The 24358-nt window shown below is 44.9% G+C and overlaps 1 protein-coding gene across 2 annotated transcripts in view; it reads right to left on the reverse strand.

The window, feature by feature from the left end:
* LOC120310211 (catenin alpha-2-like) overlaps positions 1-24358 on the reverse strand; it is a 152650-nt gene that overhangs the window by 34985 nt on the left and 93307 nt on the right. For both annotated transcript variants that reach the window (XM_039348363.1, XM_039348364.1), the window contains exon 3: positions 10968-11163. In XM_039348363.1, coding sequence (XP_039204297.1) covers positions 10968-11163 — 196 coding nt within the window. The remainder of the gene's footprint in view (positions 1-10967; positions 11164-24358) is intronic.

The following is a 24358-nucleotide window of genomic DNA, read 5'->3' on the forward strand; positions in this document are numbered from 1 at the left end:
TCTGATTGGATTGAAATTGGAGGTTCTGCCTATAGTTTGCAATTCGAGCTTCATATCTACTGATTTTCCTGGCTATAGCTGTTATTTGTTGCTTTATTATTTCCAGTGCTTCCTTGATCTTCCTTGTTTCTAAGTGGTATTTCTTGATTAGGTATTCTTTGGTCTTCTTGTTCTTCAGCTTCTTTTCTTTCATCTGTTCTAGCTTGCTTGCATGTGATCTTAACTTGCTGATCTTATTTTCTAGTCTAACCTTCCATTTTTGTGGTGCACTGTTTGTTTGTTTTTCTTTTTTTGTTGATTTTGCATCCCAGGTATTCTGTTATAACTGCAGCTGTGCTGTACATTAGTTGGTTTGTTTCTTGCAGTGAATTGGTGCTTATACTTGATATTGCAGTATTTGCATCTTTTAATGCTTGTGCTAGCTGTTTCTTTGGAACAAGCTTCAATGCAGGCAGCCTTATTCTGTTGTTTTTGTGCTGTTCTAGATGCTCAGTTATTCTTTGTTTCAATTCTTTTATTTCTTTAGTTAGAGGGTTTTGTTCTTCCTGAGGAAGAGGTGCCTGGTTTCCAAATGAGAACAGTTGTATATCTCTACTGGATTCTTTCACTGCCAACTCCCCCTGGTTTGCCTCTACATTCTGAATTACTTCTGGTAAGGCTTTGATTTCTTTGCCCTGGGTAAACCTTTGCAGTTCGTCCAATTCTGTTTCTGTAAATACTTTATTTCGTGTTATAAATCGGCGTTGATCTGCTAGTCTCTGTTCTGTTATTTCTGATTCTGGATGTTGTTCTTTCCAGAATTGGTGCATTCGTTTTAGATATCCTCGTCTTGTTGGACTTGATCTGTAGTAACAGATCATTATTTCTTTGTTTTCCATCACTGTGTATCTGCGACGGGTAAACACCTTTTCTTCCAGTAGTTCTGCAGCTGCTGGCCCTGGTTGCTCAGCCAACAGTCCTGAGTCCTGTAACCCATTTTTCACCAGATATCCAGGAACTCCAATATCTAGTGCGGACCTTGTTAACCCGGGCGACGTCCGAGCCGGTATGGCATTCTGAAATTTACGTCTCACCATATTTTTTATGGGAGAGACACTCTTTGTCTGACTCCTCTGATGAGACCTGTCCAGTATGGTTGAACCTCTGGCATAGCTCTCATCTTCCTCAGAGTACACAAGCCCCACAACCACGTCAAGGTAGTGCCTCACTGGGGGAGGTAGTGCCTCATTATTATTATTATTATTGAACAAAGCGCTTACCATCTATCAAGGTAAGCGCTGTTTTCCAATGGATCCCATTCCTTTGTCTTTGAAAACACAGTCTGTTCATCGCCATTTCCTCCCCCCCCCCTTTTTTTTTGCAGAGAACAGGACTTCACGCAGCCAATACACTCGGATCACCCCCTAAAGAATTGCTTCTCTGTTTTTTTTTTTTCGTTTTTTTTTAAAGAATGTGCAAAACTTACTGCTGCCTTACCATACAGATGACTGGAGAAGGGGAAGGAGACACCTATGCCTGTCAGGTATAATTGCTCCAAAAGGTGCCAACACTTTATATTTTAATGAAGCCCCGAGATGCACCTCTTCTTTAAATAACAGTGATTAGCAATTCTTCTGACAGTGATTCACACTCCCACTCCAACTTTCTAAAAATCTAAGCAGCATCATTAACTGCCTTTAAATAGCTTCCATCTATTTGTCTCAAGTGACTCTTAAAGCTAGATCAAGTTTTTTGTTTTGTTTTTTTGTTTTAAAGTGGGCAAAAGTATCACCACCGCTTCCTTTCCCTCCACGGCCAGCAAACCTAATGTGGTGTATTAAAAAGCTGGTTACGACTGAGTAGCTTCAGAGTGACAGAAACATCAATGTCACTTAAAGACTGTACAGCATGCGGAATTTCCTAAGGCTATTAAACGGGTTGAGAACCAGTCACCCACGGCTTCGCATAAGACACGGGCCATTAAATGTATAGATTTAATGTAGAGATTTTAATTGTTGCAATGGCTGTCGTTCCCTGGAGAGCGCGAAGAAGGATGCAGAACTTTTTTATCTTCTTCCTGCCCACAAAGCAGCACCTAGCAAATGTCACCTTGCAATAAGAAGAGATATTTTTATATATAAAAAAAACTCTGTTTATGTCACAGGGTGAAATGTTGTTCATTGTGCGAGTTTATCCCTTTTGTTGATGTTAGTTGCGAAGTCGTGTCCGACCCATCGCGACCCCATGGACAATGTTCCTCCAGGCCTTCCTGTCCTCTACCATCTTCTGGAGTCCATTTAAGCTCATGCCTACTGCTTCAGGGATTCCTTCCAGCCACCTCCTTCTCTGTCGTCCCCTTCTTCTCTTGCCCTCCATCTTTCCCAGCATCAGACTCTTCTCCAGGGACTCCTTCCTTCTCATTAGGTGGCCAAAGGACTTGAGTTTCAACTTCAGGATCTGGCCTTCTAAAGAGCAGTCGGGGTTGATCTCTTCTAGGACTGACCGGTTGGATCGCCTTGCAGTCCAGGGGACTCGCAGGAGTCTTCTCCAGCACCAGAGTTCAAAGGCCTCCACTCTTGGGCACTCAGCTTTTCTTACGGTCCACCTTTCACAGCCATACATTTTCATTAAGCAATCAGACTTAATGGTACTTGCTCGATTGGATTCGTTAGTCAGAACCTTGACAAAGTGTCCATGGAATTCAGGAAGGGTTGAACCTGGAGTGCTTGTGGGTGTGCAATGATTCTAAACCGATGACACACAACTCCACCACCCTCCAGTTCTATCTGCTCCTCTCCTATGTCTTGTCTCTTTTTTCCAACCCCTTACGTCTAGTGGTCCCCAACCTTTTGAGCACCAGGGACCAGTTCCGTGGAGAGAGTCTGGTTGCATGTACTGCCTACACCCCACCAATGGGGTTTTGCTTGTTTGCACGGACCAGTTACCGGCATGACACAGCCCAGTGCCGGGCCACAGATCGGTGCCGGCCCACGGACCGGGGGTTGGAGACCCCTGCCTTCATGGAGGGTTTTATCAACATCTTGTGTATAACCAAATGAATTGGATTTCATGAATAAACAAAGTTTTAGGATTGAAGAACTGAGAGCAGCAAGGAGGAGTTAGAGGAGGATTTTTAAAGAAAGGTTGACGGGTAACCAATGACGGCCATTTCAGCTAGGCATCTCGGGTTATGCACGGAGAAAAGTTAAAGGTGAGATCAAACAAGCTGAAAATCCACAAAGCCTGCTCATCATGGAGACATCGTTATAACCCAAGGCCGGTGGTTAGGTTCTCCCTTGACAGAGATAAGAGGTAAGCAATCTCATTTCTTCAGACCCGGAATGTAATAATTGAGCCCTTAGTAAGCATTCCTGAGTGACACTTTTAGCACAGATATGAGAAATGCTACGAGGAAGCTGGGACATCAAAGCTCTGCAACCGATAGATCAATGCCATTTCTAACTGAATCTATCATAGTAAGATGAATACTGTGTAAACTAAAAGAGTGAGTTGTTTTTTGTTTTGTTTTTTTCAATACAATGCAACACTGTGAGAAGGATGTATTACGCTTAGATAGGGAAAAGAAAGCGGGAGGAAGGAAGGAAGGAAGGAAGGAAGGAAGGAAGGAAGGAAGGAAGGAAGGAAGGGAGGGAGGAAGGGGAGGAGGGAGGGAGAAAGGAAGGAAGAAGAAAAAAGGAGTGGAGGAGGGAGTGGGGGAGGGAAGAATGAAGCAAGGAAAGAGGAGGGAGGGAGGGAGGAAGGAAGGAGTGAAGGAGAGAGAGGGAGGGAGGGAGGGAGGAAGAAGGGAGGGAGGGAAGAATGAAAGAAGAAAAGGGAGGAGGGAGGGAGGAAGGAAAGAGGAGTGGGGGAGGGAGGAATGAAGGAAGGAAGGAGAGTAGGGAAGAAGGGAGAGAGGGAGGGAGAGAAGGAGGGAGGAAGGAAGGAGGAGTGGGGGAGGGAAAGGAAGGGAAGAAGGGAAGAAAGAAGAAAAGAAGGAAGGGAGGAAGGAAGGGAGGAGGAGTGGGGGAGGGAGAGGAAGGAAGGAAGGAAGGAAGGAAGGAAGGAAGGAAGGAAGGAAGGAAGGAAGGAAGGAAGGAAGGAAGGAAGGAAATGCCTAACTGAAATTAGAAAGAAAACCATATGCTTAAATTTTTTTTCTTAAAAAAATGACATATATTGTGGCATGGGGAACCATTAGAAATTTGATGACGAGGATGTAGAACAATGGTGGCAAAAGTAATGGTTAGGGTAAGGATTAGGATAATGGTAGTACTAATAGTAGTAGCACTTCTATCAATAGTGCCTGGGTGCAATAGCAAAACATCTGGAGTACCCCTTGAATACCATCCGCATTCACAAAACCACCAACCGTCAACCGCAAAAGGCAGCTTTATGTGTAACAATTTGCATCCTGTAATGATAGTTGCAGATGACACCAAGCTGGCAGGAGTAGCCAACCCTCCAGAAGACAGGCTTAGGATACAGGAGGATCTGGACAGACTTGAACATTGGACGCTATCTAACAAAATGAAATTCAATGGTGAAAAAAGTAAGGCTCTCCATTTAGGCAAGAAAAACCAAATGCACAGGTATAGGATAGGGGGTACCTTGTTCAATAGTAGTAATTGTGAAAGGGACCTCGGAGTCCTAGTGCACAATCCCTTAAATAGGAGCCAGCCGTGTGCTGCAGCTGCCAAAAAAGCGAACACAGTGCTGGGCTGCATTAACAGAGGGATAGAATCAAGATCAGGTGAAGTGTTAATACCGCTTTACAATGCCTTGGTAAGGCCACACTTGGAATACGGCATCCAATTTTGGTCACCATGATGTAAAAAAGATGTTGAGACTCTAGAAAGAGTACAGAGAAGAGCAACAAAGATGATCAGGGGACTGGAGGCTAAAACATATAAGGAATGGTTGCTGGAATTGGGGATGTCTAGTTTAATGAAGAGAAGGATGAGGGGGGACATGATAGCAGTCTTCCAATATCTCAGGGGCTGCCCCAAAGAAGAGGGAGTCAAGCTATTCTCCAAAGTACGTGAAGGCAGGACAAGAAGCAACGGATGGAAACTAACCAAGGAGAGAAGCAACTTAGAACTAAGGAGAAATTTCCTGACAGTGAGAACAATTAACCAGTGGAACAACCTGCCTCCAGAAGTTGTGGTGAATCCTCCAACACTGGAAGTTTTTAAGAAGAGACTGGATGACCATTTGTCTGAAATGGTATATAGGGTTTCCTGCCTGAGCAGAGGGTGGGACTAGATGACCTTCAAGGTCCCTTCCAACTCTATTGTTAGTGTTGTTGTTATTATTATTTATCTAACAACATTAAACAACATCTACCTATCCAAGGTCCTTGACAAGGACTCAATAGTTCTGACAAAACTTGCCAAATCCAGTCTAAATATTTGGCTGGCTTTGCAACAAATCCTCATAATAAGAATAAACAGAAGGGGACTGTGACCCTTAGAAAGAAAATTTTGTCTGAAGATCTCTTTTGTCTTTGTGGAATTAATCCTGACTTCACGAAAAAAAAAAGTGTGAAATTGTGTTCATCCTGCTGAAACATGCAATGTTCATCTCTTTTCAGGGAGGTGATTGCTCTGAGAAAGACCACCTTGCACCCAAGAGGTTCAAAGAATTTTAATAAAAATATCAGAGCAATGAGAAAAAAACCTTACAGAGGCACAGGAGGCATAACAGATGGGTGCACATTATGCAATTCCTTGAGGAAATGCATAGCCAAAATGGTTTTTATCAACCCTGGCGTGGAATGCTGAATCTGCTTCCAAAAAGACGACAGATTAAAGACGACCATGGAAGTTCCCAGAATCTTCAGAAACAGCCACTGAAAAATTACATGCAACAGGTAGGTGACTACATGAGCCGGTCAAGGAGCTACAAAATGTGAGACAAAAACATTTGACAAGAGACGCATCAGACCTATGTGGAGATTGAGGGCCAAAGCAAAACAACAATATTCGCCCGTTACCCTTATCCACGATGCGCATCTCAAGGATTTGCACATCTGAATTCCAAATCTGGTATCATTCAAGAGTCCAGGCAGTTCACGTATAGATAGATAGATAGATAGATAGATAGATAGATAGATAGATAGATAGATAGATAGATAGATAGATAGATAGATAGATAGATAGATAGATAGATAGATAGATAGATGTTTATTCCACACTAAAGCTCTCTACAAAGATCCGAACTACTAATGGTCAAAGCGAGTTGGTGGTACAGAAGACTCAATGGAATTCAAGGTGGGCTGGACTTAGATCTCTTATAGGTGTGGAGGGACTCAAGACTGATGGCACGTTTGACCCTTCCCTCAGGCCCAGCCTGGTCATCTCTACATCTGCTCTCTGATTCAAAGGAGATCTTGTCAAGACGGAACAAGTCCTGTGAAATCTGAAGAAGAGATTCAAATGCCATCATCATCTTGGTCCCCAATGATTAATCGGGATCCATGAAGGGGAGACACAGCCATCTTTGGTAAATCTTTGTCGAGATTTCTAGTTTAATGAAGAGAAGGACTAGGGGTGACATGATAGCAGCCTTCCAGTATCTCAGGGGCTGCCCCAAAGAAGAGGGAGTCAAGCTCTTCTCCAAAGTGCCTGAAGGCAGGACAAGAAGCAACGGATGGAAACTCATCGAGAGAAGCAACCTGGAACCAAGGAGAAACTTCCTGACAGTGAGAACAATTAACCAGTGGAACAACCTGCCTCCAGAAGCAGTGAATGCTCCAACACTGGAAGTTTTTAAGAAGAGACTGGACAGCCATCTGTCCGAAACGGTGTTGGGTTTCCTGCCTGAGCAGGGGGTTGGACTAGATGACCTCCAAGGTCCCTTCCAACTCTGTTATTCTGTTATCCTTCCTTCCTTCCTTCCTCCCTCCCTCCCTCCTTCAACACTGGAAGTTTTTAAGAAGAGACCGAACAGCCATCTGTCCGAAATGGTGTAGGGTTTCCTGCCTGAGCAGGGAGTTGGACTAGATGATTTTAATTCACATTTAAAAAATCACAGTAGGAGAGAATACATTAATTTAGGAGGGCAGGTGATAGAAACTGAGCTATGTAAAGCTGGTTTTGATTTTTTTTTAAATTTTCCTTTCTATTTTAACCACCTTACTGCCGACCGCGTAAGAATATTAGAAACGTTACGGGAAAAGGTAAAAATGCAATACATTTTCTAAGATTTTGACGCAGCGTTTGTTCATTCAGGCCAAGTGCTTCATATCACCCAGGAGCAGAGAAGAGAATATACGGCCTTTCACAATCCCTATTTTCTGAGAGCTGTAAAAAAATTAATGGGTTTGGAGAGGACCTGAGAGGACTAACAAGAAAATATTTGCATAGAGTGACATTTAGCACGTAATAATTCGCAGACTGAATCCGGCCAAAGCTGAGTAACAAATGAAAACAGATAACAAATTGCAAGAACTGCTTATAAATATTTCCCACCCACCTCCGTGTAAAAAAATTAGTTACAGAAACATTAATCCTAGTCCACTAGTGGCACAGTTAAATTGAGCAGGCTCTTTAGCCACAGGAACTGTTATCAGTTCGATAGAAAAAGAGGAGGAGGAGGAGCAGGACGAGGGAGGAGGAGGAAGAGGAGGAGGAGGAGAAGGAGGAGGAAGAGAAGAAGGAAGAGGAAGAGGAGGAAGAGGAGGAGGAGGAGGAGGAAGAGAAGGAGGAAGAGGAGGAGGAAGAGGAGGAAGAGGAAGAGGAAGAGCAGGAGGAAGAAGAGGAAGAGCAGGAGGAGGAAGAGGAGGAGGAAGAGAAAGAAGACGAGGAGGAAGAGGAGCAGGAGAAAGAGGAAGAGCAGGAGGAGGAAGAGGAGGAGCAGGAGGAAGAGGAGGAGGAAGAGCTGGAGGAGAAAGAGGAAGAGCAGGAGGAGGAGGAGGGAGCAGGAGGAAGAGGAGGAGGAAGAAGAGGAAGAAGAGGAGGAGAAAGAGGAGGAAGAGGAGCAGGAGGAAGAGCAGGAGGAGGAAGAGGAAGAGCAGGAAGAGGAAGAGGAGGAAGAGGAGGAGCAGGAGGAAGAGGAAGAGGAAGAGGAGGAAGGAGGAAGAGGAGGAGAAGGAGGACGAGGAGGAAGAGGAAGAGCAGGAGGAGGAAGAGGAGGAGGAAGAGGAGGAGGAAGAGGAACAGGAAGAAGAGGAAGAGCAGGAGGAGAAAGAGGAAGAGGAGGAGGAAGAGGAGGAAGAAGAGGAAGAGGAGGAAGGAGGAAGAGGAGGAGGAGCAGGAGGAGGAGGAATATTTTATTTCATTTTATTTTATTATTTTATTTCATTTCAATTCAATTCAATTCAATTCGTTTTGTTTTATTTCATTTCCTGTCAGGACTGTTCGCTGTTCACAGTCACCGGGGGGGAGGGGGGGTGTTGAAAAAGCAACGTTGAGACCAATCTTCACGTTAACCACCTTTGCAGGTCTGTAAAGCAAAGGGAAGCCAACGTCCGGAAAAAAGCAAAACCGCTGTTTCCCTGAGCGACCGCTTTGCGTTAACGCCTCACTGGACAGTCCCAAGTAAGGACGATCTGTAAAAGAAGGCTCCAAGTTATAAGACGGGCTCGTAAAGATGGCCACTCAGTGGGTTTCTCTCTTCTCCTTTTGCTCAGTCACTCGCTGAAAGCCCGCGAGCTTCAGTCAAGGCGGGGCAAAGGAATAAATCGAAACATATGTAAATAAAAATTAATCGATGCCGTGAAATATGTTACTGGGACTATAATTAAACCTAACTTGAAACATGTGATTAACTCTATAAAACACTTGTGGCTAAGCTATTCTTTCCCAGCTGACAACTGTGATAATAGATTTGACAGGAATAATGCGTAGAATCCGTTCCTATGAGAAAGAGCTACAAGAGGCCAGGAACAAGAGCCGAGGTGGCGCAGCAGTTCGAGTGCAGTACTGCAGGCCACTTTAGCTGACTGTGTTCAGCAGGTCAGCGGTTCAAATCTCACCGGCTCAAGGTTGACTCAGCCTTCCATCCTTCCGGGGTAGGTAAAATGAGGACCCAGATTGTTGGGGGCAATGTAAAATATATATACATTGCTTACTGGTGTACACCGCTTAGAGAGTGCTTGCACTTAAAGCGGTATATAAGTCTCACAAATAAATGAATAAACAAACAAACAAACAAACAAACAAACAAACAAACTGCCGGACGTCTTTCAAAAGTGGGTTTGTTTCCAAAAGCATCCCAAATTCTCCAACAGGTCCCTTGGAGCAGAGGTTCCCAGCCTTTGGGGCACCAGGGACTGGTTCCGTGGAGAGAGGTTTTTCCACAGACCGGAGGGTGTGAGGTTTTGTGTGCTGCCTGCATCCCGCGAATGGGGCTTTGCTTGTTTGCGCGGATTGGTTGCTGGCATGCCACGGCCCGATACCGGTCCACGGACTGGGGATTGGGGACCCCTGCGCTAGAGGAAAGCACGTAGAAAGAGAGGGAGTACAGAGCAATTCTCAATAGACTGCTCCATTAATTCTTAAGAACTACCCCAAAGCCTAATAGACAACATTCAATGTGTGATATGTTCATAGACTTGGTATTACAATTAAGAGCCGTGGTGGCGCAGTGGTTAGAATGCAGCATTGCAGGCTGACTCTGCCCATTGCGAGCAGTTCGATCCTGACCGGTTCAAGGTTGACTCCATCCTTCAAAGGTTGGTAAAATGAGGACCTAGATCAGTGATGGCGAACCTTTTAGAGACCGAGTGCCCAAACTGCAACCCAAAACCCACTTATGCATCGTCGAGTGCTGGGTGGGTGTGGCCCATTGGGTGGGCGTGGCTGCAGTGGTAACGGCAGACTGGGTGGGACTAAAAAGTTCAATCAATCAATTCCAACTTTGCAAGATCTTTTTTTTTTACTGCGAGAAGTTGAAATTGACTGATTGATTGAACCTTTTTTTTTTTTGCACACAGCGGCGGAGGCCTAAAGCGAAAAGGTTTTATAAAACCCAGCTGAAGGCCCAGGACTGGGGCGACGGCGCGCGTGCCCACAGAGAAGGCTCTGAGTGCCGCCTCTGGCACCCGTGCCAAAGGTTCACCACCACTGACCTAAATTGTTGGGGAAAATATGTGGACTCTGTTAGAGGGTATATAAGTCGAAGTGCTATTGCTATTGCTATTCCATTCCATTCCGTTGCCCTGGTGGCGCAGTGGTTAGAATGCAGTATTGCAGGCTGACTCTGCCCATTGCCAGCAGTTCGATCCTGACCGGCTCCAGGTTGACTCAGCCTTCTGTCCTTCCGAGGTCAGTAAAATGAGAGCCCAGATTGTTGGGGATGATAGGCTGACTCTGTAAAAAGCTTAGAGAGGGCTGTGAAGTGATATGTAAGTCTAAGTGCTGTTGCTACTACAGGCAGTCCTCTGCTTACAACAGTTCATTTAGTGACCATTCGCAAAACGAATACTGGCAAACCCGAATGATAATTGAATGGCACTGGAAAAAAGTGACGTATGTCCATTTTTCACGCTAATGACTACTGCCGCATCCCCACGGTCGCGTGCTCAACATGCGGACACTTGGAAATTGCGAACTGTTGTAAATTGAGGACTACCTGTACTTTATCACTTCTTTCTTTCTTTCTTTCTTTCTTTCTTTGGTCATCAGGTTTTTGACACCTTGCTAGGCGACTGGTGGTACTCGGATGTTGCCATCCTAAAAGTGGTAAAATGGGTGAAAAGGTTGAAAAGCCCTGGACTAGATGACCTCCAAGGTCCCTTCCAACTTTATTAGTATTAGTATTAGTATTCAATGGGGAAGCCAGATGTCATGTTACTAACTGAACAACTGCAGTGACTCGTTTAGTAACTGTGGCAAGAACAGTCACGAAACCGGGGCACAACTCCCTTAGCAACTGTCCTGCTTAGCAACAGAAATTTGGGGCTGCATTGTGGTGAGGGCAAGTCAAGGGCTACCTGTCATCCCTGCCCTTAATTCTGATCAGATTTCTGCCCTTCACCAGGTACGCACCTTGTTTGCGCACATCCTCCACGGCGGCCACCAGTTCGTCCTTCAAGTCTTGGCTTTCTTTCGCAATCTGCTCCCCTTTCTCCAAGAAATTCTGAGTGGCTTGTTCAACCGAAGCCGCGAGGACGTGGGCCTTCTTGGACCGGCCTTTCTTTTTCCCCGAAGGCCCCTTGTTGCTGGTGTTCACGAGGGTCGTCACCTTGGAAGAAGGAGCCAAGAAAGTCAGTTAGGTATCTGTCAGCGATCCTTACCGGAACCACGGTGAATGAAGCTCAAGAACGCAAATCTTCCCGGGTAACAACGATTTAATTAGGATCTCAAGTGAAACGATAACAAAGACCTCAAGCAGTAAGGCTCGTTGTCAAAACAAAGTTTGCACTGGGAGCTACTGCCTCCCCGCGTTATTTAAACACATGTCCAAATTAACCCCACCCTTCAATCAATTCCCTGTTAACCACGACCGCACCTAGTGAAATGTAAACTCCACCCATCCACCCTCCCGTGTCTCACCCTATCCCTATCCAGCCAGCATTCTTTCACAATTAACATTACAACCCCTCCGTTCTCTTAAAGCTCTCATGCATTAAAGTTCTTATGCCTCCTCTGGAAATCACGCTCGTCAGCTGTGATTCGGCTATCTGCCAAACAGCTGATTGGCGGTCTACAGTTCTTCTGCGCATGCGTGTTATTTCTTCATCACAGGCATTGCGTTTGCAGTTCCGCAGGACTGTCCATGATTCAGGCAACGTCGGAGGATGTCGGGCTCGTGTTTTCCAACCCGGTAGCTTTTGGCTTCTATGCTGGCTTCCCCCCGTCTCATATGTCGAGCCTGAGAGGGCTTGACAGTATCCTTGTTAATTCTGTTCTGCGCACAATGGTCCTAAGTGACTCACTGTGGTATTGGTGAGAAGCCTATTGTTTACCTTAAAGAATCTTTATTTGAGTGGCATAGCATCGGCACGTACATAGTCCAACCCAAAATCTGAATTCCCCTCCCCTGAACACATATTATCAAAGCACAATTCCCTCCTCTAATTAACGGTCATAAATCACATTCTCCAAGTAGTTTGAAATGCAGGCTCTCCCTCCAGTTCTCCAACCTGGCCATTTCTTATCATCTCTTATTTCAAACAACCTTGAATCCACACACTACTACGCTCTTGTTATGTTTAACTAATTCCCATACACATTTTTCCTCCCCCCCCTTCCCAGTATCATCCAATTCTAACTCTAAAAGTAACACACAAGTTAAGGAAAATGGCTGCATCTCCATATATTGTCAAAGCAAGAACATCCGATGTTAGCAGCATTGACACGGTGCTCATCTCTGTTTCAAGGCCATTGAGTCAGCACTGTCCGAAGACATTTCCATGGTCATGTGGCCAGCATGAGGTCACGGAGTGCTGTTACCTTCCCACCGAAGTGGTTAGCTATTCATCTACTCGCATTTGGCTGCTTTTGAACTGCTCGGCTGGCAGGAGCTGGGGCGAGAACGGGGGCTCACCCTGTCTCATGGTGCTCAGGTCTTGAACCATTCTAGTTGATAAACCCAGCATCTTAACCACTGAGCCACAACACTGCCAGGTTGAAACAAGCCTCCTCCTAATTATCAGTTAAAGATTTCCACTGTTTAATTGTTTAAAGCAGAGGTCCCCAACCCCAAGACTGTGTCCCAGTGCCACGCCGCAGCCTGTTGGGAACTGTCAAGTGGAGGTCGAGCGCATGCATGCATAAAGCTACATTTCTGCACTGCGCATGTATGCCCAAAACCATCCCCTTCCCCCCTTCATTGTCTGTCCACAGAGCTAGAAAGGCTGGGGACCACTGGTTTAAAGGATGTATTTTTTTCAAACTGAACTGTTGTTTATCTTAATAACATTTCACGGAGTGTTGACTGTACTTTTGCTGTTGTATGTCTGTAAGACTACCTGAGCTGTTCAAGATATATAGGCCGTTCATACTCTCTTTCAGAAAGGACAATAGAGATAGCAAACATGACCTCCCTCCAAGAGAGAAAGGGCTGAGGGAGGCTCTGTTACTTTGGATTGAGGGTTTGCATTTGATTGCCTGTGCTACATTGCCATTCAGGCATTAAAAAGAAGCATAATTGCTTCTTGTGTACGCTAGGGAAAGTCAGGCCCCATCTGGAACTTAAGTAAATTCTCTTTCACATCTCCACAGGCTGAGAACCACAATCTAAAAAAGATGTTGAGACTCTAGAAAGAGTAGAGAGAAGAGCAACAATGATGATCAGGGGACTGGAGGCTAAAACATATGAAGAACGGTTGCTGGAATTGGGGATGTCTAGTTTAATGAAGAGAAGGACGAGGGGGGACAGGATAGCAGCCTTCCAGTATCCCAGGGGCTGCCCCAAAAAAGAGGGAATCAAGCTATTCTCCAAAGCGCCCGAAGGCAGGACAAGAAGCAACGGATGGAAACTAATCAAGGAGAGAAGCAGCCTAGAACTAAGGAGAAACTTCCTGACAGTGAGAACAATTAACCAGCGGAACAACCTGCCTCCAGAAGCGGTGAATGCGCCAACACTGGAAGTTTTTAAGAACAGACTGGACAGCCGTTTGTCCGAAATGGTATAGGGTTTCCTGCCTGAGCAGGGGGGGGTTGGACTAGATGACCTCCAAGGTCCCTTCCAACTTTATCATCATCATCATCACCATCATCATTATTATTACACTGCATTAGGTAAACGCTATCCAGGGCTTTGTGCTTCTCCTGGCTTTTATTCGAAATTTCCTTTTCCAAAAAACCCCTCATCAATCTTCCTCAAATGCTAAAAATAAAATGATTCCCTTCTTAAGAAACCAGCTTCCCAAACCTCTGGCTGATTTCTCTGGAGGCAGAAAGCCAGAGATTATTCCTTCTCTTTGCCTTCTTCCCATTTCTCTTTCAATAAAGCCTTGACAGCCTGTCAGTTTGTGGGGATTTCAGATCTCTTTGCCAGGCCTCCATTGACTAAATTTCCGAAAGGATGAAAACCGTGCTCTTTCCAAGCAATTTGACCAAGCATTTGGGGTGCTGCTGTGGCGCAGTGCCAATGTATTAAGAGTACAGATCCATCTCCCACCTTCCCCCAATCAATATGTAATAATAATAATAGTAGTAAAGTTGGAAGGGACCTTGGAGGTCATCTAATCCGACCCCCTGCTCGGGCAGGAAACCCTACACCATTTCGGACAAATGGCTGTCCAGTCTCTTCTTGAAAACTTCCAGTGTTGGAGCATTCACCGCTTCTGGAGGCAGGTTATTCCACGGATTAATTGTCCTCATTCTCAGAAAGTTTCTCCTTAGTTCTAGGTTGCTTCTCCCCTTGATTAGTTTCCATCTGTTGCTTCTTGTCCTGCCTTCAGCTGCTTTGGAGAATAGCTTGATTCCCTCTTCTTTATGGCAGTCCCTGAGATATTGGAATATTGCTATCATACTGTGCTTCTGAACTTTGTCTTCTAGAGCAGGGGTCCCCAACCCCCAGTCTGTGGACCGGTACTGGGCTGCAGCATGCCAGCAACCGGTCCACGCAAACAAGCAAAGCCCCATCTGTGGGATGCAGGCAGCACATAAAACCACGCACCCTCCGGTCCACGGAAAAACCTCTCTCCACGGAACCGGTCCCTGGTGCCCCAAAGGTTGGGGACTTCTATTCTAGAGAATAGACCCCCCCCCAATTTAACAGAAAATATGACTTTCTATACAGGTAGTCCTCAACCTACAACAGTTTCATTTAGTGACCGTCTGAAGTTACAACGGCACTGGAAAAAAAGTGACTTAGGACCGTTTTTCACCCTTACGACCGTTGCAGCATCCCCAGAGTCACGTGATCAAAACTCAGATGCTTTGCAACTGACTCATATTTATGACAGTTGCAGTGTCTGGAGTCCTCCAATCACCTTTTGCAACTCTCTCAACAAGCAAAGTCAATGGGGAAGCCAGATTCACTTAACTCTGTGTTACTAACTTAACAATTGATCTGTCCAACGCTGCTAACATCGGATGTTTTGCATTGACAACAGATGGAAATGTAGCCATCTTTTTCCCTTTCGCTTTTAGAATTGGATGATGCTGGGGGGGGGAGATGAGAATGAGAGTTCATCTAGACATAACAACACTAAACCTAGCGTGAGAATCAAGGTTATTGTAACCAGAGCTGATAAAGAATTGGCCGGGCTGGAGAACTGGAGAGGAAGCCTCCGCTTCAAGCTAATTGGGGAATGTGATTTATGACTGTTAATTGGAGGAGGGAATTGTGCTTTGATACTATGTGTTCAGGGGAGGGGAATTCAGTTTTTGGCTTTGATTATGTAAGTGCCGATATTATGCTACTCGAATAAAAGATTCTTTAAGGTAAACAATGCCTCGAAGTTCTTTCGAAGAGTTTCATCTGTCGGAACCATAACAAATTTTAGATAGCAATAGCGCTTAGACTTATATACCACTTCACGGTGCTTTACAGCCCCCTCTAAGCAGTTTACAGAGTCAGCATCTTCCCCCCCCCAATGATCTGGGTCCTCATTTTACCTACCTCGGAAGGCTGAGGCAAACCCTGAGTCAGTCAGGATCAAAGGAATTAAAACCCTGGCAGTGTGAGCAGAGTTGGCCTGCAATACTGCATTCTAACCACTGCTCCACCATGCTGCTTGGCCTTGACTCATATTTATGATAGTTGCAGTGCCCCAGTATCAGTGAACTCCTTTTGCGACCGTCTGACAAGCAAAACCAATGGAGAGAAGCCAGATTATCTTGACACCCGTGGGACTAACTTAAACGACTGCAACAATTCACTTAACAAATGTGGCAAGAAAGTCATAAAATTTGGCAAAATTCACTTAACCAATGTGTCATGGTTCCGACAGATGAAACTCTTCAAAAAACGTCGAGGCATTGGTTACTTTAAAGAATCTTTATTCGAGTAGCATGGCATCGGTACGTACATGGTCAAAGCTGAAATCTGGATTCCCCTCCCCTAAACACATAGCATCAAAGCACAATTCCCTCCTCTAGTTAACAGTCATAAATCACATTCTCCAATTAGTTTGAAATGCAGACCTTCCCTCCAGTTCTCCAACCGGCCATTTCTTATCATCTCTTATCTCAAACAACCTTGAAAAGCACTACGGATGTTGTTATGTTGTTATGTCTAATTCCCATACACATTCTTCCCCCACCCCCCAGTATCACCTAATTTTAACTCTAAACGTAACACACAAGTTAAGGGGAAATTGGCTGCATCTTCATATATTGTCAAAGCAAGAACATCCGATGTTAGCAGCGTTGACACAATGTTTCACTTGGGGCTCAATTGTGGTTGTAAAAGATGGGTCATACAGACTGAGTGGCTGAATAATTTACTTACGTATCTCTGGACAAGTTAAAAACTCTCCCGAGACAAAATTTCTATAAAATGTTCTATAGAGGGCACTTGCCATCAGCAAGATTAGCAAAAAATGTTCAAAAATATGTCAAAGAGATGTTGGAAATGTAAACATAAGTCAGACACGTATTATCATGTTTGGTGGAAATGTGATAAAGTAAAGAACTATTGGAAAAAGATACATACTTGGCTAGAAAAGATGTTGGGAGAACACGTAGATGTTAAACCTGGACTTTTTTTACTAGGTATAATGCCAGAAAAGACTAACAAACAAAGCCTATATTTGATTTTGCATGTCACAACAGCGGCAAGAATCTTATTTGCGCAACATTGGGAAAATGAAGGAATACCACCAGATGAAGAAATAATAATAAAAAATACTAAAATGTGCAGAGATGGACAGATTGACTATGAGACTGAAAGAAAAAGAAGAAACGGAATATTACCAAACGTGGGACTTATTTTATTGATGGCTAGAGGAAAGAATAAAGGATCAGGAATTAAGTATGTAGTAGCAAATGTAAACTCAGACAGCTCCATTGGTTGAAAAATTATTGTTGTATGTATGGGGGGGGGGGAATTAATAAAAACTTAGGAAAAAATAAAAAATAAAAACTCTCCTAGTATTTGCTAAGGGGGGTATCATAAAAGGCAAGATGGCATATACAGTAACACTATAGACCAGGGGTAGGCAACCTTGGCTCTTTTATGACTCGTGGACTTCAACTCCCAGAATTCCTGAGCCAGCATGGCTCAGCTTGGGAACCTCTCCCTTTCCCCTCAGCATGGCTAGCTCAGGAATTCTGGGAGTTGAAGTCCACGAGTCGTAAAAGAGCCAAGGTTGCCTACCTCTGAGCTAGGCCTAGGCCGCTTTATGACTCGTGGACTTCAACTCCCAGAATTCCTGAGCCAGCATGGCTCAGCTTGGGAACCTCTCCCTTTCCCCTCAGCATGGCTGGCTCAGGAATTCTGGGAGTTGAAGTCCACGAGTCGTAAAGAGTTGCCTACCTTTGAGCTAGGCCTAGGCCGCTTTATGACTCATGGACTTCAACTCCCAGAATTCCTGAGCCAGCATGGCTCAGCTTGGGAACCTCTCCCTTTCCCCTCAGCATGGCTGGCTCAGGAATTCTGGGAGTTGAAGTCCACGAGTCGTAAGAGTAGGCCATGACTCATGGACTTCAACCCCAGAATTCCTGAGCCAGCATGGCTCAGCTGGGAACCTCTCCCTTCCCTCAGCATGGCTGGCTCAGGAATTCTGGGAGTTGAAGTCCACGAGTCGTAAAAGAGCCAAGGTTGGCTAACACTGGCCTAGGCCTAGGCCGCTTTATGACTCATGGACTTCAACTCCCAGAATTCCTGAGCCAGCATGGCTCAGCTTGGAAACCTCTCCCTTTCCCCTCAGCATGGCTGGCTCAGGAATACTTGGAGTTGCCTACCCCTGCTATAGACACACATAAAAAAAGGAGTGAGGCTCTCATTTATGCAGCCATGATAGACAATTTGAGTTATTTAACATCCCTTGAAGACGCTGGTCTCCCTTTGCCTTGTAGCCTGACAACCATTTTTTTTTAATTATATTATACAATTAGAAATGTTTTGCCAATCAGGCCTATTCAGCAAAGAGATTTACAGAGATTTTTTTTCTTTTTCTAAAAAAAGATGAGTTCTTCCATCTGAAATAGTATTCGCTCATTACGTGTTACGTTGTAATTCCTCAACGCAGCCCACGGAATCACTCTAAAACTCTGGCTTCTGTTTTGAAAGGCTCCCAATACAATTACAGCAATTTTCCTTACAATTTGGCACATCGCTAAAACGTTATGCTCAGTGACTGCCTGACACACACACAAGCAGAGCAAAATGAAGAAGAAGGAGGAAAAAAGCAAGGATTGCAACAGTGCTAAATATATAATCTCATTGTTACAGAGGTACAATCATCTAAATGGACAGATACCACAATTTCCTATTCTACACAAATGGACTTTATGTGTGATGTCAAATGGCCACCTCTGAACGTTTCACACAAATCAAACTCGCTGCCCTGAGAACAAAAAACGAACCACAAAACCCAGTTCAAGGTTCAAAACAGCTGCATGCTGGGGAAAATATCACAAATAAGAATATCAAATGGCCGATTACTACATTTGCAATGGCGTTTCCTAAATATTATAGTAATTATACTATGATTCAAAGCAAACTAAGGGTATTCTTGGCATAACGACCTCGTTATGAGGTTATGTCAATGCTGCGAACATCGGATGTTTTTGCATTGACAACAGCTGGAGATGTAGCCATTTTCTTCTTTTCACTTTTAGAGTTAGATGATGCTGGGGAGGAGTGGGAAATGTACATGAGAGTCCAGCTAGACATAACAACACTGAATCTAGCGTGAGAACCAAGGTTGTTGAAATAAGAGATGATAAAGAATTGGCGGGCTGGAGAATTGGAGGGAAAGCCTGCACTTCAAGCTAATTGGGGAATGTGATTTATGACGGTTAATTGGAGGAGGGAATTGTGCTTTGAGACTATGTGCTCAGGGGAGGGGAATCCAGTTTTTGGCTTCGATTATGTTAGTGCCGACGCTATGCTTCTCAAATAAAGATTCTTTAAGGTAAACAATGCCTCGAAGTTCTTTGAAGAGTTCCATTTGTCAACCAGTGGCACAGCTTGCCTTCAGAAATCGTGGGTGCTCCATGACTGGAGATTTTTTTAGACTAGACATCATCTGTCTGAGATGGTATAGGTTCTCCTGCTTGAGCAGGGGGCTGGACTAGAAGACCTCCAAGGTCCCTTCCGGCTCTATTCTATTCTGTTCTGTTCTGTTCTATAATCCTATTCTATTCTATTCTTATTTCTATTCTATCATTATTCTACTCCACTCCACTCCACCGCATTCCATTCCATTCCATTCTATTCTAAATATATAAACGAAGGCCGCTGGCTTAGCAAGAGCACCTGCAATTCAGCTACGGAAGGAGAATGCAGTGCAACAAGTTGCATTCCTGTCTCCTGGGGAGGGAAAGGGTTAGGAGTGCAGACAAGCGCTGGGAAAATCAAAAGACTCCAGGATCAAGTCAGCTGGATAAGGACCACAGCTGACACGGTGCGGGAGACTGGAAGCCTAGGAAGAAGAGGGGTGAAGCCACAAGCCACAAGGAGGCAGAGCCCCGCAGCCAGGCCAAACCTCTCCAGAATCACCCCAGCCAGCCAATGCTGCTAATCCATTTTTCCTCTTTCTGACTGGATATGCTCTACAGAGCCATTCAGGCCACAGGGAACACATGCTCAACCCCAAAAGTTTAGGAAATGCTAGCTAGCAAGCAAAGCAGCCGAAACTGGGGGGTCTTTTGGGCCTGTGGCGAAGGAAGAGGCAGAGAGGAGGAAACGAGGCTCACAGGGACTATTAAGCAACCAGGAAAATGAATGACATGGGAAATATGGAAATTCCTAGGGGCTAGAAGCTCAGGCACAGTTGAAATATGAATAGCACAGGAAGACAGGTAAGATTTAGAGAGCGACTCTCCTCTTAATTCTGTTCGGAAAGGAGCAATTATTTGTAGACCATCTTCTGCAACAAAGAGGGGGGACGGGAACCCAAAAGTGATTTTTCAAAAGGCGCAAGCGCACTTCCTTTGTTTTTTTTTCCCTTGAGGATGTTTCACTTCTCGTCCAAGAGGAGAAGAAAAAGCTTTTTGGGTGAGGAGCGAAACGCCTTGGAGGAAAAACGAAAGGAATCCCAGTTGTCTCTTTGGGACAATCTTTGCAGCTTATTAAAGAGGCAGAAAGATGGTTCTTGCAGGAAAGACCAGAGAAAAGAAGGGCTGAGCACATGGGTAGTAGGTTTTTATACCCTCCTCTAGCCTTTGGTTTGGAATAGTTTCCTGTCCCTGTGGCATGAACTTTGAGGCTACTTCCTGTGTCACGTATTCTGATCTGAGTCTGGGTATGCCCTTTGGCCTTTGTGAGTTAATCCTACCATGTCCTGGCACAGGTGGGGTATGCAGATTTTAGGTCTTTGTCTTCTTGAGCTTCTGGCTCCAACTTTCCTGATGGTTTACACCTGCATTTGTATAGGGCTGGCTTCTGCTTGGGACAGAGAGAGACTTAGGGGCAGGGTTGGTTTCTGCTTTTAAAAATCCTTTTGAGGAAATATATTTTTCTGCCCTTTTAATGTTTCCTTCTCTGGGGAGCTGACTTCCCAGAGGGAGGGAGGGAGAGAGAGAGAGAGAGAGAGAGAGAGAGAGAGAGAGAAGGAGGAGGAGGAGGAGGAGGAAGGGAGGGAGAGAGAAGGGGGGAGAGAGAGAGAGTTTCTGAAATTAATAATCAGTATAATTGTACTCTTCTTGGGATTTTCTGCACCATTCGGTATTACGTACACTAATCTGAAACGCGTGCCCATTCCTACTGCTGTGCATATCTTGAAAGCAACGTAGGCATGTAGTGCAAAAGATTAATTAATAGAATTATAATATTAAAAACTGTGGAATGAAAGGGAACCACTCCAGATATAGGTCATCCAACGGTTCCTTCTCAGATATTCCCAGAGAGAATAGTTACAATAATTGACGTGGAATGGGCAGAGGGTAAGGCATATGTAGGTGGAGGTGCATATTAGGGAAGTTGGAAAAGGCCATTTGTCCAATCCAATCTGCTCACAGGGGAAATCCAAATTAAATTATTTCCAGCAGATGATTCTCCGGCCTCTCCTTGAAGGCCTCCAGTGAAGGAAACTTATTGATAATTGGTTCCTCTGTCAGACTCTATCTTATTGTTGGGAAGTTTTACTTAATTTTCAATGGAAATTGACTTTCATGAAACTTAAGGCCATTATTCCACTCTGGAATGACAGCAGATGGGTTTAGACTCTCCTTTATCTGACAGTCCTTCGGGTACTTGAAAAGTGCAATTATATCCAGCCTGGGTTCTCTTTTTCAAAGCTAAACAGACCCAATTTCCTTTTTTGCTCTTTTAACACTTACTTGCCATTCCTGATCATCTCCTCTTTGTTCTTTCCGCCCTTTTCTGTTACACTGAATCCTTCCTAAAATGCCGTGTCCAAAGAAACGCTTTACCCCTTATCCCAATTACAGAACTTGATTCGGAGAGCTAGACAATGTATTGTTTTTTTAAAAAAGGAGCTACACCTTCTCTCAATAAAATGTCACTGCATTCATTTTATTCACTCAGCCCACTCCTTTTGACCTTTCAAGTTCGCTTTGAATTTCTTTCAGGATATTAGCGAGTTCGTCCCTGTTCTGGGTCTTCTGCAATTTGGATAAGCCCTTCCTCTAGGCCAGGGGTAGGCAACCTTGGCTCTTTTATGACTCGTGGACTTCAACTCCCAGAATTCCTCAGCCAGCATGGCTCCGCTTGGAAACCTCTCCCTTTCCCCTCAGCATGGCTCGCTCAGGAATTCTGGGAGTTGAAGTCCACGAGTCATAAAAGAGCCAATATTGCCTACCTTTGGGCTAGGCCTAGGCCGCTTTATGACTGGTGGACTTCAACTCCCAGAATTCCTGAGCCAGCCTGGCTCAGCTTGGAAACCTCTCCCTTTCCCCTCAGCGTGGCTCGCTCAGGAATTCTGGGAGTTGAAGTCCATGAGTCATAAAAGAGCCAAGGCTCTAGCTCTTCTCCCAAACGTCTAATGAAAACATTGAGTATAATGACAGGGTATCAATTGGGGGGCACTTGATACTTGGCTCCAGCTTAATCAAAAATGTTAATAAGGGTCCCTTAAGTAGACCACTGAAGAAACCAGAGGATTCAGGCAGCTGACATCGCATCCCATCCATACATCCCATCCATACTTAACTCACAGGCTGATCAGAACGATATGAGATTCTTGGACATATGGACGAGGTAAGGCAAACGAAGATCGCTCTGCACAAATGGAGCTAATAAAATGTTAATCAGTGGAACTGTTATGTCCTGAGCCTTGCAAACGGGCTCGGGGCATTTGCAGGCAGTTCCGGGCAGGTGCAAGCTGCCCGGGACCAGACAGGCTGTCGCCAGCGCCTGTGCGCATGCACGGGTGCTGGCGCGGGAAAAGTAACACATTGACCCGGGAATTGACTATATAAGAGGCTGGGAGCTTTTGGGCGTTGCTGAAGCCTTCACCTGTAAGCTGAACACAGAATAAAAGAAAACCTGAGAACTACAACTGCTTCTCGTGTCTGCTTTTCGCCAAGGACTCAACAGGAACAACCTGGCTGCAGAAGTTGTGAATGCTTCAACACTGGAAGTTTTTAAGAAGAGACTGGACAGCCATTTGTCTGGAATGATGTAGGGCCGTGGTGGCGAACCTATGGCACAGGTGCCAGAGGTGGCACTCAGATTCCTCTCTGTGGGCACGCACGCCGTCGCCCCTGTCCTAGGCCTTCAGCTGGGTTTTATAAAACCTTTTCGCTTTAGGTCTCTGCTGTCGTGTGTAAAAAAAAAAAGATTCAATCAATCAATCAATTTCAACTTCTCGCAGGAAAACAAAAGATCTTGCAAAGTTGGAAATGATTGATTGAACTTTTTAATCCCACCCAATCTGCCGTTATCACCGCAGCCATGCCCACCCAATGGGCCATGCCCACCCGGCACCCGATGATACATAAATGAGTTTTGGGTTGCAGTTTGGGCACTCGATCTCTAAAAGGTTCGCCTTCATTGGTGTAGGGTTTCCTGCCTGAGCAGGGGGTTGGACTAGATGACCTCCAAGGTCCCTTCCAACTCTTGTTATTCTATTTTATTCTATTCTAAATAGAAATGACAAACTGGTCATTTGTCTACCAAATTAGGGTCAGGATGTCCCAAAGGTGTTTTTTTTTTTTTTTTCCAAAAGGCAACTGGACTTTCTTGGGATTTTTTTTTCCCCTAGAAAACATTTCACTTCTTATCCAAGACGCTTCTTCAGTTCCAAAACGTACGAAGAACGGCTGCAGGACTTGGGTTTGGCTAGTCTAAAGAAAAGAAGAAATAGGGGAGACATGATAGCAGTTTCCAGTATCTGAGCAGCTGCCACAAGGAAGAGGGGGTCAAACTATTCTCCAAAGCACCAGAGGGAAGGATGAGAAACAATGGTTGGAAACTCGTCAAGGAGAAAAGCAACCTAGAACTAAGGAGAAACTTCCCGACAATGAGAACAATTAACCAGTGGAAGAACCTGCCTCCAGAAGCGGTGAATGCTCCAACACTGGAAGTTTTTAAGAAGAGACTGGACAGCCATTTGTCCAAAATGGTATAGGGTTCCTGCCTGAGCAGGGGGTTGGACTAGATGACATCCAAGGTCCCTTCCAACTTCATTATTATTATTCATAATGCTATAGTATTTGTTAATATTTTGGGGAGTTTTTTTAGAAAAAAAAATTGAAACGCAATAGAGAGCTAGGCACAGCTCTGTGTCAATGCAAAACTGTTCTATCCCAGCCTATAGCCGTCCTTGTTAAAGGCACAAGGACCAAACCCCTGTTGATAAAATAGGCTGGAGACTTTAAAACAAAACAAACCCCTTTTAATATGAGTGACAAACCTGCCAAATAGTCCAAAACACAAACAGCAAAACTCAATCCAAATGAAGGAAATAGTCCACAGGAAAACACGATGCAAACAGAAGAGTAGTCACAAGCAAGACGAACAGACCAGGATCCAAAGAAGCACTTTTCAAACGGTTGCCTTCAGCAACCAGCACCGCCCACACCTCCTCTCTTTATATAGCAGTTCCAAGACGTTGCCTCTCAGTACCTTCTCCTTTTACCCTGGAGTTGCCGTATTGACTGCTGCTGATTTACTCTTGCTAATTGACGACGCGTGCGTGCATCAATTAGCATGTCCATCAGGTGTGAGTCCTCCGAGTCTGACTCATTCTCCTCACACAGCTGAGCTTCATCAGGAACACGACTGGAGGGCCCAGGCTCTGCATCCAACCGTGAGTCCTGTAATTCATCAGAGCCTTCCCCTGCCCCTGATGGCCGTTCAAATGCCTCCTCCACCTCCTCCTCAGATTCCTCAGACTCAGCTGTTGAGAGCA

Source organism: Crotalus tigris, unplaced genomic scaffold (assembly GCF_016545835.1).
Source record: "Crotalus tigris isolate CLP2741 ecotype Arizona unplaced genomic scaffold, ASM1654583v1 scf7180000018151.1857312, whole genome shotgun sequence".
Classification (NCBI taxonomy): domain Eukaryota; kingdom Metazoa; phylum Chordata; class Lepidosauria; order Squamata; family Viperidae; genus Crotalus; species Crotalus tigris.